Below are 10,942 nucleotides of genomic sequence, written 5' to 3' on the forward strand. Positions count from 1 at the left end.
GAGAGAGAGAGAGAGAGAGAGAGAGAGAGAGAGAGAGAGAGAGAGAGATTAAATTCAGAGCCTTTTGCATGCCAGGTAAGCACTATGCCACTGAGTTACACTCTCAGGCTCTTTTCATATTTTATTTGAGATGGAGTCTTACTAAGTTTCCCAAGCTGGGGAAACTTGCAATCCTCCTATTTCAGCCTCCTAAGTAGCTGGGATTACAGGCATGCACCACTGCACCTGGTTTTATCTTTAATTTTAATGCCAATCAACTGTTTGTGTCTATATAGTTAAAGACTATGTTGAAAATCACTCACCAGAGATCATGCCTGATGTTGCTGGAGAAGGATGCTGTGATAGATTAGTAATGTCTGTCATGGTCACAGGAGAGGCATTTGTGACCCTGGATCTAGATTTTTCCAGACTTAGGTGCAACTCTTGTTCAGTGAAGGAGTCAGAGGTCAAGGTCAGGGGCTTCTGGGGCCATCAGAAGACTTCTGAAGCTCCTAGATGAACCAAAGAGCCTAAGTAGTCCAACTCTGAGCCAAAGTGATTGTGACCCCTGGGTTAGGCATTGTACAAAGATACAAAGGTCGGTCCTCCCTGCTCTGCCTTGTGCCTGGCTCAGTGTTTGTGCCCATGTATATGGGAATAGAAAAGGAAGAGATGAGTAAGGAGTGCTTTTCAGGGAGACACTGATTCCACCGAAGGATTATTTTTTCTAATCATAGAATAACAAATATGTTCTGCTTTAAAGTCAGCTCCAACTAGATAACAGCAGCTCCCTAAGGTGCCATTCTAAGGACTAGGAGGTCTCAGCTAGACTCAGAAGGTGCTCTGATTCATAAAGGTGGTGCCCATCAGATTCTAGCGAGGCCTGCTCGAGGGAAGCTGATGTGTGGCCGTGTGTATGCAAGGCCTGTCTGTTGCCCAGAAGTTGGGCCTTCCTGCTAAGCATGATAATGAGGCTGAAGTCAGGACTTCAGACCCTTAGCTACTACCAGGGTGCTCACAGAATCTCAGTCCAACCAGTAGACAGATCCACCCAACCCATCTTGGCATTTGCCCAACCCCGTTCTGACACGCTCATCAGTGAAGTCTCGCAGCACCCTTTGGGATAGTAAGGGTCATGGGACCTGACCCTGCTCCATGCCTGAGGACGCTGAAACTTCAGGCAGTTGGTGGATGAGGTGCTGAAGACACACAGCTTCCTAAGGCAAGTGGACTGGAAGAGAAATCTCCCAATTCCTGGGCCAGTTAGCACAGTGAATGAGGCCCTCCAGGGACAGATGCTTCCAGAACCCCCGCTTAAGTTTCTGGTGATTCAAGTCAGATCCCCAGCGTGGTCTGGGAACTGAAGAATGAGCAGATTGTGTGTCTTTGTCACGGCCACCCACGGAGTAAAGAGTGGGGCTGCTGTTGGGACCAGGCTGTGTAGCAATGGGTGGATGTCACCAAGGATGCAGAAGACCCACAGCACCGCAGCCCCAGTGAGGAGGCAGACAGGCGGGCCTTGCTCAGTCCTGCAGCATCTGCTCCAGGAAAGCCGCTTTTCTCATAGGTGACCCCGTTTCTCCCCTTCCCTCCATAGTTCCAGAATTTGCAGCTGTGTCCCAAATCTGGGACTTAACTAATTTTTCAAAGGCCTAAAAATAGAAGCCCCTGTCCCCAGCAAGCAATTCCAGAAGCCATTTCCCTGTCCGCTCCTCCTGGCAGACACCCACGAGATCTCCTTCCTCCAAATAAAATCGTGATGAAATCCCAGTCAAAGCCATTGCGTGCTTCTCTGAACGACTTTCCCACAGACAGGGGAGGCTCTCTGCTGTCCCCAGAAGCGCATAAGAGCTGCAAATTAATTACATGACATAATTAGCTCTCTTCGTCAAATCTGTGCAGTGGGCACTTGGACGCAAGAAGAGTAATAGGAGGCTTTGGATTGCTGCCTGAGTGACAAGGCTTTGTAGGAGGACAACAGAAATAACGGCATACTTGGGGGAGTATAATCTAGAGTATTTTTTGTTAACGTGCACAGATTGTATGCAGTTTGAGTTGAAGAATCTACCAATAACAGCTTTTGTTTTAATAGACAAGCATTTATCTTAATATATATTGCAAGTATAGGTGTTCCTGACTCGCTAAATGTTTGGATTCACACATATTCCAGGATGGGGCTGAGGGTGGTAGTTATCTACTGTAAATAGATCGCATCCCAAGTTAGCGATACACATGCATTGCCTTACAGTCTCTGCGGGGCGGGAATGCGGACACAGCCTTGGCTGGGTAGAGCCACCTTGTGGTCTCTCTGTGCAGCAGAGATGGCAGTGAGGGCGGTGGTCACTTCAGCACCTGGCTGAGGATGGAGGACCTGTGTCCACCTCACCCACACAGCTGGCTGACCAGGCCTGCGCTACTTGCTGAGTGGCCTCAGTTTCTCCCCTGTTGATCTCTCCAGAGGGCTTCTTGAGCATCCTCACATGGCAGCTTCTTCCACCAGAGCAAGTGCCCCAAAAGCCAGGGAACCACCTCAGAAGTTACGTGCAGTCATCTTTGCAGTGGCCCATGCAGTGTCACTGGGGCTACAAAAGGGCGAGCATTCTAGTGGGTGAGAGTGGTCAGGGGACACCTTGGGAGCTGTCTACCCCCGGCACGTGGCACTGTCACAATTAACCCCTCATGACTGTGATGAACCAGAGACCCAGAGACAAGTGATGGTCTTGGGGGTCAGTGAGCAGCAGGGCTAGGATTCCGCCTGACTCTGAAGCCAAAGCTGGCTTTATCAAACCAAGGGAATGCTCGGTAGGTTTAGTGGCCCACGGGGAAAGGGAACTATAATGTCTTGCTATAAAAGAGTTCTAAAGGGATTTGGAAGTGTGGTTCCTTAATTCCCAGAGGTGTTTTCTTCTATGTGTTCTTCCTCTTAACATTCACAAAAGGGAATCCGAGCAGAAAGACAAGCTCCTCAGCTAAGGAGGATGTTTTTCTTTTAAAGAGGTGTCAAGGAACGACTCCTGCTCAGACCTACCTGAGATCCAGAATGGCTGGAAAACAACATCTCACACAGAACTGGTGAGGGGGGCCAGAATCACCTACCAGTGCGACCCCGGCTATGACATCGTGGGGAGTGACACCCTCACCTGCCAATGGGACCTCAGCTGGAGCAGCGACCCCCCTTTCTGCGAAAAAAGTAAGAATCACCCTGGTTTCTTCACTTGTTGGTGGATGGTAAGCCCCTCCCCTGGTACTGTTTCTGCAGGAAAGTGATGTGGGGGTTTCAGGGCAGTGTTGGCTCCTCTACCTGTAATAACTCGTCAGTGTTTCTCACCAAGCTTGTTGTGCAGCTTTCAGTGTCATCTCAGCCTCCCATGCCTCCCCCACCTGGCAGGTCATGTAAAGGAGCAACGTAGATTGAGTGTAAGGCAGTAGAGAGCAGCAGGGACTATGGCAAATTGGAATGCATGTAGCCTGTGTGAGGAAGACAGTTCTGTGCAGGTCTTTACACACCTGTAGTAGCCAAGTGTCCCAGTTATGTTTATGTCGTTGCTGGGACAAAATACCTGACATACAATTTTAATGAAGGAAAAGTTTATTTCACTTGCTGTTAGTGGAGGTTTCAGTCCATACTCAGCTGGATCCAAGGCAGACTGCCATATGGCAGAGGACAGCAGAAAACAGCAAAGAGCAAAGGGAGGGGCAGCAGCTGTGGCTTCTAGCTAGTTTCTCTTCTCTCCCCTTCTTACATGTGTATGCAGATTATCTGCTCCAGGGCAAGTGTAGCCCACACCCATAATCCTAGCAGTGGATCACGAGTTAATCACAAACTCTAGAAGCCACCACATGACTGCACGAGGCTTTGGGGAGACAACTAGACACAAACAGTGACACTCCACCCAAAGACTCATGCACATCCATTTGTGCAAAAGACATTTCAGTCCCTCTCTAAGAATTTCCAAAGTCCTACAGTTTCTGCATTGCTAAAGGGTCCAAGTCCCAAGTCTCCTCCAATATCTAAGGTAGACTCTTAGCTGTGAGCCCCTATACAAATGAAAAGTTAAACACTTCCATCATTCAATGGCACAAGATAAACATTATCATTCCAAAAGGTACATGCAGTAGAAAACAAAGCACCAGGAACAAAGCAAATCCAAAACCAAAGGGCAAACATTAAGTCTTGTAGTTCCATGTGGAACATCTGAAGCAATCTGTGACAAATTGTGACCTCCATGTGGCTCCATCTCTATGGCTTCTCTGTTAGGCTGGCTTTGCTCCCTCCTTGCAGCTTCCCTTAGATGAACCACATTCCTGACTTTTCCAAACTTCTGGGGTTCCCACTGTGTGTTAAGCTTCTCACTCTCTGCTTTATACACTGCCCTCTCAGGGGCACACCGTCTGGCCTCCCACGCCTTCTTATGAAATCTAGGTGGAAGCCTTCTTAACCTCAAACTCTTGCATTCTGCCTGCACCTAAAATCACGTGGATGCTGCCAGTTGGAACAGTAGCCAGACTTTCTTCTCTCTTGGCTGTAGGGGTCAAATTCCTGGATCACTGAGCACTTTGACCCTGATTCTGAGGAACAAATATTCTCTATAATACCACCATTCTGTAACCTGTGTGGCCACAGCCTCCATTCTGGAACATGATGCTCTGCAGCTCGCTCCTCAAAGCAACGTCTTTCACTTTTGCAGTTTTGAGGCTATGAAGGGTGAAGACCTGCTGCTTCCTGTGATGCCCTCAGCCATCTTTTCTATTCTCTTGTTCCTTCTCAGCAATGGAGATCCTCTCTGCTCTATCTTTGCAGTCCACAGCTTTACCAGTACTCCCTTTGTGACCAAACTCACATTTTAAATCATCCTTCAAAGATCTTTGCTCTTGATTTTCAACACATATCTGACTAAAACCCCCAACAATAGCCATTCCACTGTTTCAACATTCAACCAACTGCTTTGAAATTTCTTCTGCCAGATTAACCAGTACCCCATGCTTAAATCTCAGTCTCAGGCAAAGTCTCTGGACAGGAACAAAACACAGATAAACTTTCTGCCAAGGCATAACACACATCATCTGGAGTCCAACAACAATGCTGTCCTTCCTACCAGCAGAAACCTCCCCAGCTGGTCTCTACAGACAGCATTTCTATCAGCCTCTGGTGTTCTGAGCTCTGAACAGAATCTCCCATCAGAACAGCTGAAGCTGTTCCAGCACTTCTCTTGTAGGCAACATCTCTGAACCCTTCCTATCTCTTCCCACAAGCCATTCCCAAAGACTTGTAATCCTCATGATCAGGTCTATAGTCACAGCAATGAGCCCACTCCTGGTACCAAATTCAGGGAGGGGCAGCAGCTGTGGCTTCTAGCTTCTCTCCCCTTCTTATATTTGTATGCAGATTATCTGCTCTAGAACAAGTGTACAATTAACACCCATAATCCCAGCATTGGATCATAAATTAATCACAGACTCTAGAAGCCACCCCAATGACTGCATGAGGCTTTGGGGGAACACCTAAACACAAACCATAACACTGAGCGAAACATCAAAGTCTAAATTGGACCTCACCACCCCATTCCCAAACCCCTGTCAATCGGCTACATCCAAATTTCTTAGATATCCTCCATCCTGGGGTCCTGCTCCCCTGAGCTCACTGTTCCTACTTCCCAGGAGAGTGGGCCAGGTGAGCAGCAGTCACTGAGTCCAGCACCTTGAAGAAGAAGCAAACTAAGGAAGCACCGCAGGCTCCCATGCTGCTGTCCCCCTAGCAGGAGGAGCTAAATTTGGAAGTGGCCTCCTTCTGGCCCTAGCCACTTGTTTCCACCGCTTGCCTTCCCCTCCCCAAACATCTTGCTGGGCCTCCTATGTGACACCACAATGGCTCTGTCCCTCAAATCTTGAACCAGAATTCCAGCATCAGAAATACAAAGCATTAGCAGGAAAGGACATTACCAGAGAAAGGATGTGGGGATGTGGAGATTACCTATAATTCTACTGTAAAATTTTAATATCAAAGAAAATTTATTATGGGAGATGTAGAAGAACCTGTCAAAGATACAAAAGATGATTATGTAAATGGTCCTAGAAGTTCAGCAATAGTATGTGGGGTGTGTGTGTGTGTGTGTGTGTGTGTGTGTGTGTATGTGTAATAATAGATAATAAAAATGCAGGGAGAAAGCTCACCAATCACCACATCCTTCAAGTGATCTATAGCATCATCATTACTAAAAATAGTTCTGGGGCTTGAAAGGGGACATAACTCTAACCCTTGATAGAAAACTCTTCTTTCCTTATTCTTTGCCAAGAAAAAAATCAAGTCAGAGTAAATAGATTTTTAATTTGTTTTTCCATTTCAAAATTTTTTAGGTATTCAATCTTTTTTTTTCTTTTTTGCGGTACTAGGGATTGAACTCAGGACCCTGCACTTGCCAAGCAAGCACTTATTCTACTGAGCTATCTCCCCAGCCCCTAAGTATTCATTTCTGTGGGAGGTTATTTCATGGGCCCCATGTTGGGACACTCACATCTCCATCTGAAAATGATGAGCCTCCAAACTGCTTTCTCTTTCAGTGAAATGAGATCAGAAAAACCTCCTGAAACAATGTGGCCCCCGGCCACTGGCTGTTAAGCATGCCTTTCCTGGGCTAAAGCACCCCAACTTTGACAGATGCATATGACCATGATTTCATATGGCAAAGACAACAAATGCTGCCTTAAGGGTCCCAAGCATGCTAAAATTACAAAGCAGAAAGTGAAAATCCTTTATGGCCTTACTCTCTAGAAATGGTATCTCTGCTAAAAGCGTCTATATATTTCAATTGTGTGTATACACATACATATATCACATGTTATGAAGGCATATATATATATAGAGAGAGAGAGATCTAGGTAAAGTCCCTGCTTCTATTAGATATCTATCTGGATAGCAATTTCTGTTGATTACATATTTATCCTAATGGAAAGCTGTTTCTATCTATATCTACAAATCTATACCCAGATATAGAGACAGAAGGAAGAAATGAAGGGAGGGAGGGGGCAGGGAAGGAGGGAGGGAGGCAGGCAGGCAGTTTGGGGGCTCATCCTTCACAGATGGAGATGTGAGGGTCCCACCATGGGGCCCACAAAATAACCTCCCACAGAACTGAATACTTAAAAAATTTGTAATGGAATACCTACAGATGCAGGGGTTTTACCACGGAGAGATCCATCTTTACAGCCTGCCTTGCCGCTTCTCTTGCTCAGAAATACCGATGGGATGTCTTTTCACATCACTCACACTGTCCACTTCATTCATTTTTAATTGGTCTATTGTTTTTCTTTACCTGTATTGTTTTTGTTAATTAAAAGACCATTGGCTGCTTGTTTGACTGCATGCAAGGGCTCCAGAGAGTGCAGGGAAGGCCCGCCTCATGCTGCCCGCGCAACTCAGCGTTTGTTGGAAGGGTTCCTGTGTTCAACTCTTCCCAGGTTAAGGGATTTGCACTGCTTCTTTTTTACCATCACCAGTAATGGACCAATACTTAACATTGTCCCTAGGCTTTTGGGCCCTCATATAAATTCTTCAGGCAAACTCCTGAAAGAGGGATGAAATTCCAATCTCTTTCCACCTGGACTATTCTCCAGCTGTTTGCTCTTGCTGAGCAAAAGATGTACTAACTTTCAGTAAAGAACCAAATTAGGACGATTTCTAGACCATTCAGGAAACTGCTGATCTGATGCCGCCTGCCCTGATGCCAGTTCCGTCCCCGCAGTTATGTACTGCACCGACCCGGGAGAGGTGGACCACTCGACCCGCTTAATCTCCGACCCGGTGCTGCTGGTGGGAACCACCATCCAGTACACCTGCAACCCCGGCTTCGTGCTGGAGGGGAGCTCGCTGCTTACCTGCTACAGCCGTGAGACCGGCACGCCCATCTGGACGTCCCGCCTGCCCCACTGCGTCTGTGAGTCTTGCCTGTTCCCTTGGGCCCCGGCAGCTAGGCTCAGGACGGAAGCTAGGTTGCTGGGAAGGGGCCTTCCGCCTTGGGTTGGCAGAGCTTCTCATTTTTGCAGTGCTGGGCACTGAACATAGGCCTGTGTGTGTGCTAGGAAAGCGCTATAACGCGGAGCTGCGCTGTGCCCAGCCAGCTGTATTTTGAAATAGGGTCTCACTAAGCTGCCCCAGATGGCCTCAAACTTGAGATCCTCTTGCCTCAGCCTCTGTAGTAGCTAGAAGTACAGGTGTGCTCCATGGCAACCATTGGGGGGAGGGGGACTTTTATCACTATTATTATCACACCCCAATAGTGCATAGTAACTGTGGGCTCTTATTCTAGAACATTCAGGGTAAGTACATGAAGCATCATGCTAGGAATTTCCCTTCCTCCTACAGGGAGCTCTGGGAGTTGGGCATTGTTGTCTTCACTTTAAGAAGAAGGTGTGAAAGTTTAAGAGGTGAAATCACTACCTTGGCTCCCACAGCTAGTTAAGAGTAGAGGAGGCCCAAACCAGAGCCCTTGAGGAGCTTTCCAGGGAGGCTGGTGGGCAGTTAGGTTCACAGCCATTGCTAAAAGTGCGCATGAGCTATGTAGGAAGGGCAGAAGCAGGGGCTGGGGGCACGGCTCAGGGGCAGAGCGTTTGCCTCACTCTAAGGTTTAAAATCCTGTGTTTTCCTGATAAGGAAAAAGCTGAGGCCAACTCCAGAGGCTACACCGAGGCCTCGATGACTTGGGGAAACTAAGAATACAGCTTTAGATAAGGAAAGGAACATATAAATTTTCTAATCAAGGAGATTATGGGGCCACAGAGGAAAGTGATCGGTGATGTAGAGTGTGCCTAAGGAGAGTCACACGGAGAGAAAACATTCTCAGGCTTTCACAGAGAGCACACTGGCCAAGCAATGGCCGTGACTCATCCACATGGCTGACACTGACAGAGGATCTACACACTGTGCTACAGGGTTTCAGGATAAATCCTGAGGAGATTTGACTGACCTTGTCAGATACAAAAGTCACATTTCTTGTTATATAGGTCTTGCTTTATCTTGGTCTTAAACATCCAGCAGAAAAGTATAAAAATGAGGTATAAAAAGTAAAGCCATATTAATATGCTGAGCTGCAAAAGGCTCAAGTCAACAACTTCCAACATTGCCAGTCCTATGGATAACCCACTACAATTATGGACTACTGGACTATATTGGATGATTTTGCTGAATTCACACACCTACAATATTTAAATGGAAATGGAATACCCAGCTCTGACAAAACTAAACAAAAAAAGGGGGATGCATATGAAGGACCATTTTGTATCTGTATATTGAAAATAATTAGGTTAGATATACAGCTACTTTCTCTTAATTCAATGAATAGAAAAATGTTCTAATAGTGTTTGTGGACAGAATATCATATCTGCATCTTGCACTATGAATAACCACTAAGAAGACAATAATATGCAATGTATTAATTATTGAAACTGTCCTACTAATCTGTTTTGAAACTGTCTCATTGCTATTTGTTTCTTAATAAAATTATTTTTAAAAAAGAAGAAAGTAAGAAAGAAAGAGAGAGAGACATAAACCAGACCTCGTGGTGCTGCAGGCCTATAGGCCCAGCCCTCTGGGAGGCTGAAGCAGGAGGATCGCAAATTTGAGCCCAGCCTGGACAACTTACCAAGAATCATTGTCAAAATTTAGGGAGAAGCTGGGGGTAGAACTCAGTGCAAAAACTGGGGGTTCAATTCCCAATGCACACAGAAGAAAGAGAACTGCAGGATGTGACCGCATCTGATGTGACTGTAACAGGGACCCTGGCCAGCTTAGCACCTGTGCCAGGAGCAGGGCTGTGTGGCTTCACACAGGCCCCTGAGCCTGGTTCCCAAAGCACAATGCCTGCACAGCAGGCAGGGCCCCCAGTGAGATGCATGCTATCACTTCAGAAGACACCTGGAAAGACAAAATCACGTCCTTTTCCTCCAGACAAAGTGACACTTTTTGACCACTTACTGAAAGCCAAGCATCATGCTAAGCCCATCACATGCATTAGCTCTTGTGTTCCCAGCAGGAGAATGAAATAGAAGCTCCTGCCACCTGTGGCAGAGAAGCCAGCAAGGTCAGATCAGACCCCCAGCACCGAGGGTGTGGCTTGGTGGGAGAGCACATGGCACTGACCTGAGGCCAGAGAGTCCTACAGCCAGGTCACACGCCAGCCACTTCCTTCTTGTGAGGCCACACACGAGTCCCAGAGTCCGCACACAGTGCCTGTGCATGGCCACCTGGGGGGGCCACTGGCTGGTGGCCCTTGAGAGCTGATCTCCCACCCCCTCCCCCATGAAGAGGATGTCCATGTCTCCGCTGGAGGTCGTGGTGATAATAAAATGAAGCCCAAGCTGTCCAGCCTTATGGGGTCTGTCTCCCTGGCTCCTCGCAACAAATGCTGGCTGCTTTGGCTGTGACGGCTCCTACCTCTGAGGATTTGGAGGATTAGAAGCAATCTATGTAAATCATCTCATACAGAAGGCATGTTCAAACATTTCAGAAAAAAATCAATTAAATGATGAATTAATGTATTAACCATGCCAAGATATCAAAGCCTAAGCCCTGGCTAAACTTCAGAATGGCATGAGGACTTCTAAGAAAAATGCCCTGGGGTCCTCATTAAATTAAAATAACACAAAGGGTGGGGCCAGAGCCCTGGATAACTAGATCCCATCCCTGACCCCAGGCAAGAAGGCAGGGCAATCACCTGGACCTCTGCCCAGCCCGGCTGCCAGCTGCCCACATGCTGATCACATCCAGCTCCTATCACCGGTCACCTCTCTACGGCCATACCACCTTGAATGCGCCCTATCTCGTCCGATCATTGGTCACCTGTTCTCCGTGTCTGCAGAACCATGGCGGACGTAGGGTGGGCCGCGTTAGTGCTGTCCACACAGAATGAATGAGGTTACGTGAAGGCTGAAACCATGTCTTCGTGTGCGTGTGTGTGTGTGTGTGTGTGTG

At 47.3% G+C, this 10,942-nt stretch overlaps 1 protein-coding gene across 1 annotated transcript in view; it reads left to right on the top strand.

Moving 5' to 3' along the window:
- Sez6l (seizure related 6 homolog like) overlaps nucleotides 1-10,942 on the top strand; it is a 243,023-nt gene that overhangs the window by 214,966 nt on the left and 17,115 nt on the right. The window contains exons 15-16 of the mRNA XM_023711422.1: nucleotides 2,975-3,169; nucleotides 7,719-7,910. Coding sequence (XP_023567190.1) covers nucleotides 2,975-3,169; nucleotides 7,719-7,910 — 387 coding nt within the window. The remainder of the gene's footprint in view (nucleotides 1-2,974; nucleotides 3,170-7,718; nucleotides 7,911-10,942) is intronic.

Source organism: Octodon degus, unplaced genomic scaffold, assembly GCF_000260255.1.
Source record: "Octodon degus isolate 3935 unplaced genomic scaffold, OctDeg1.0 scaffold00021, whole genome shotgun sequence".
Classification (NCBI taxonomy): Eukaryota; Metazoa; Chordata; class Mammalia; order Rodentia; family Octodontidae; genus Octodon; species Octodon degus.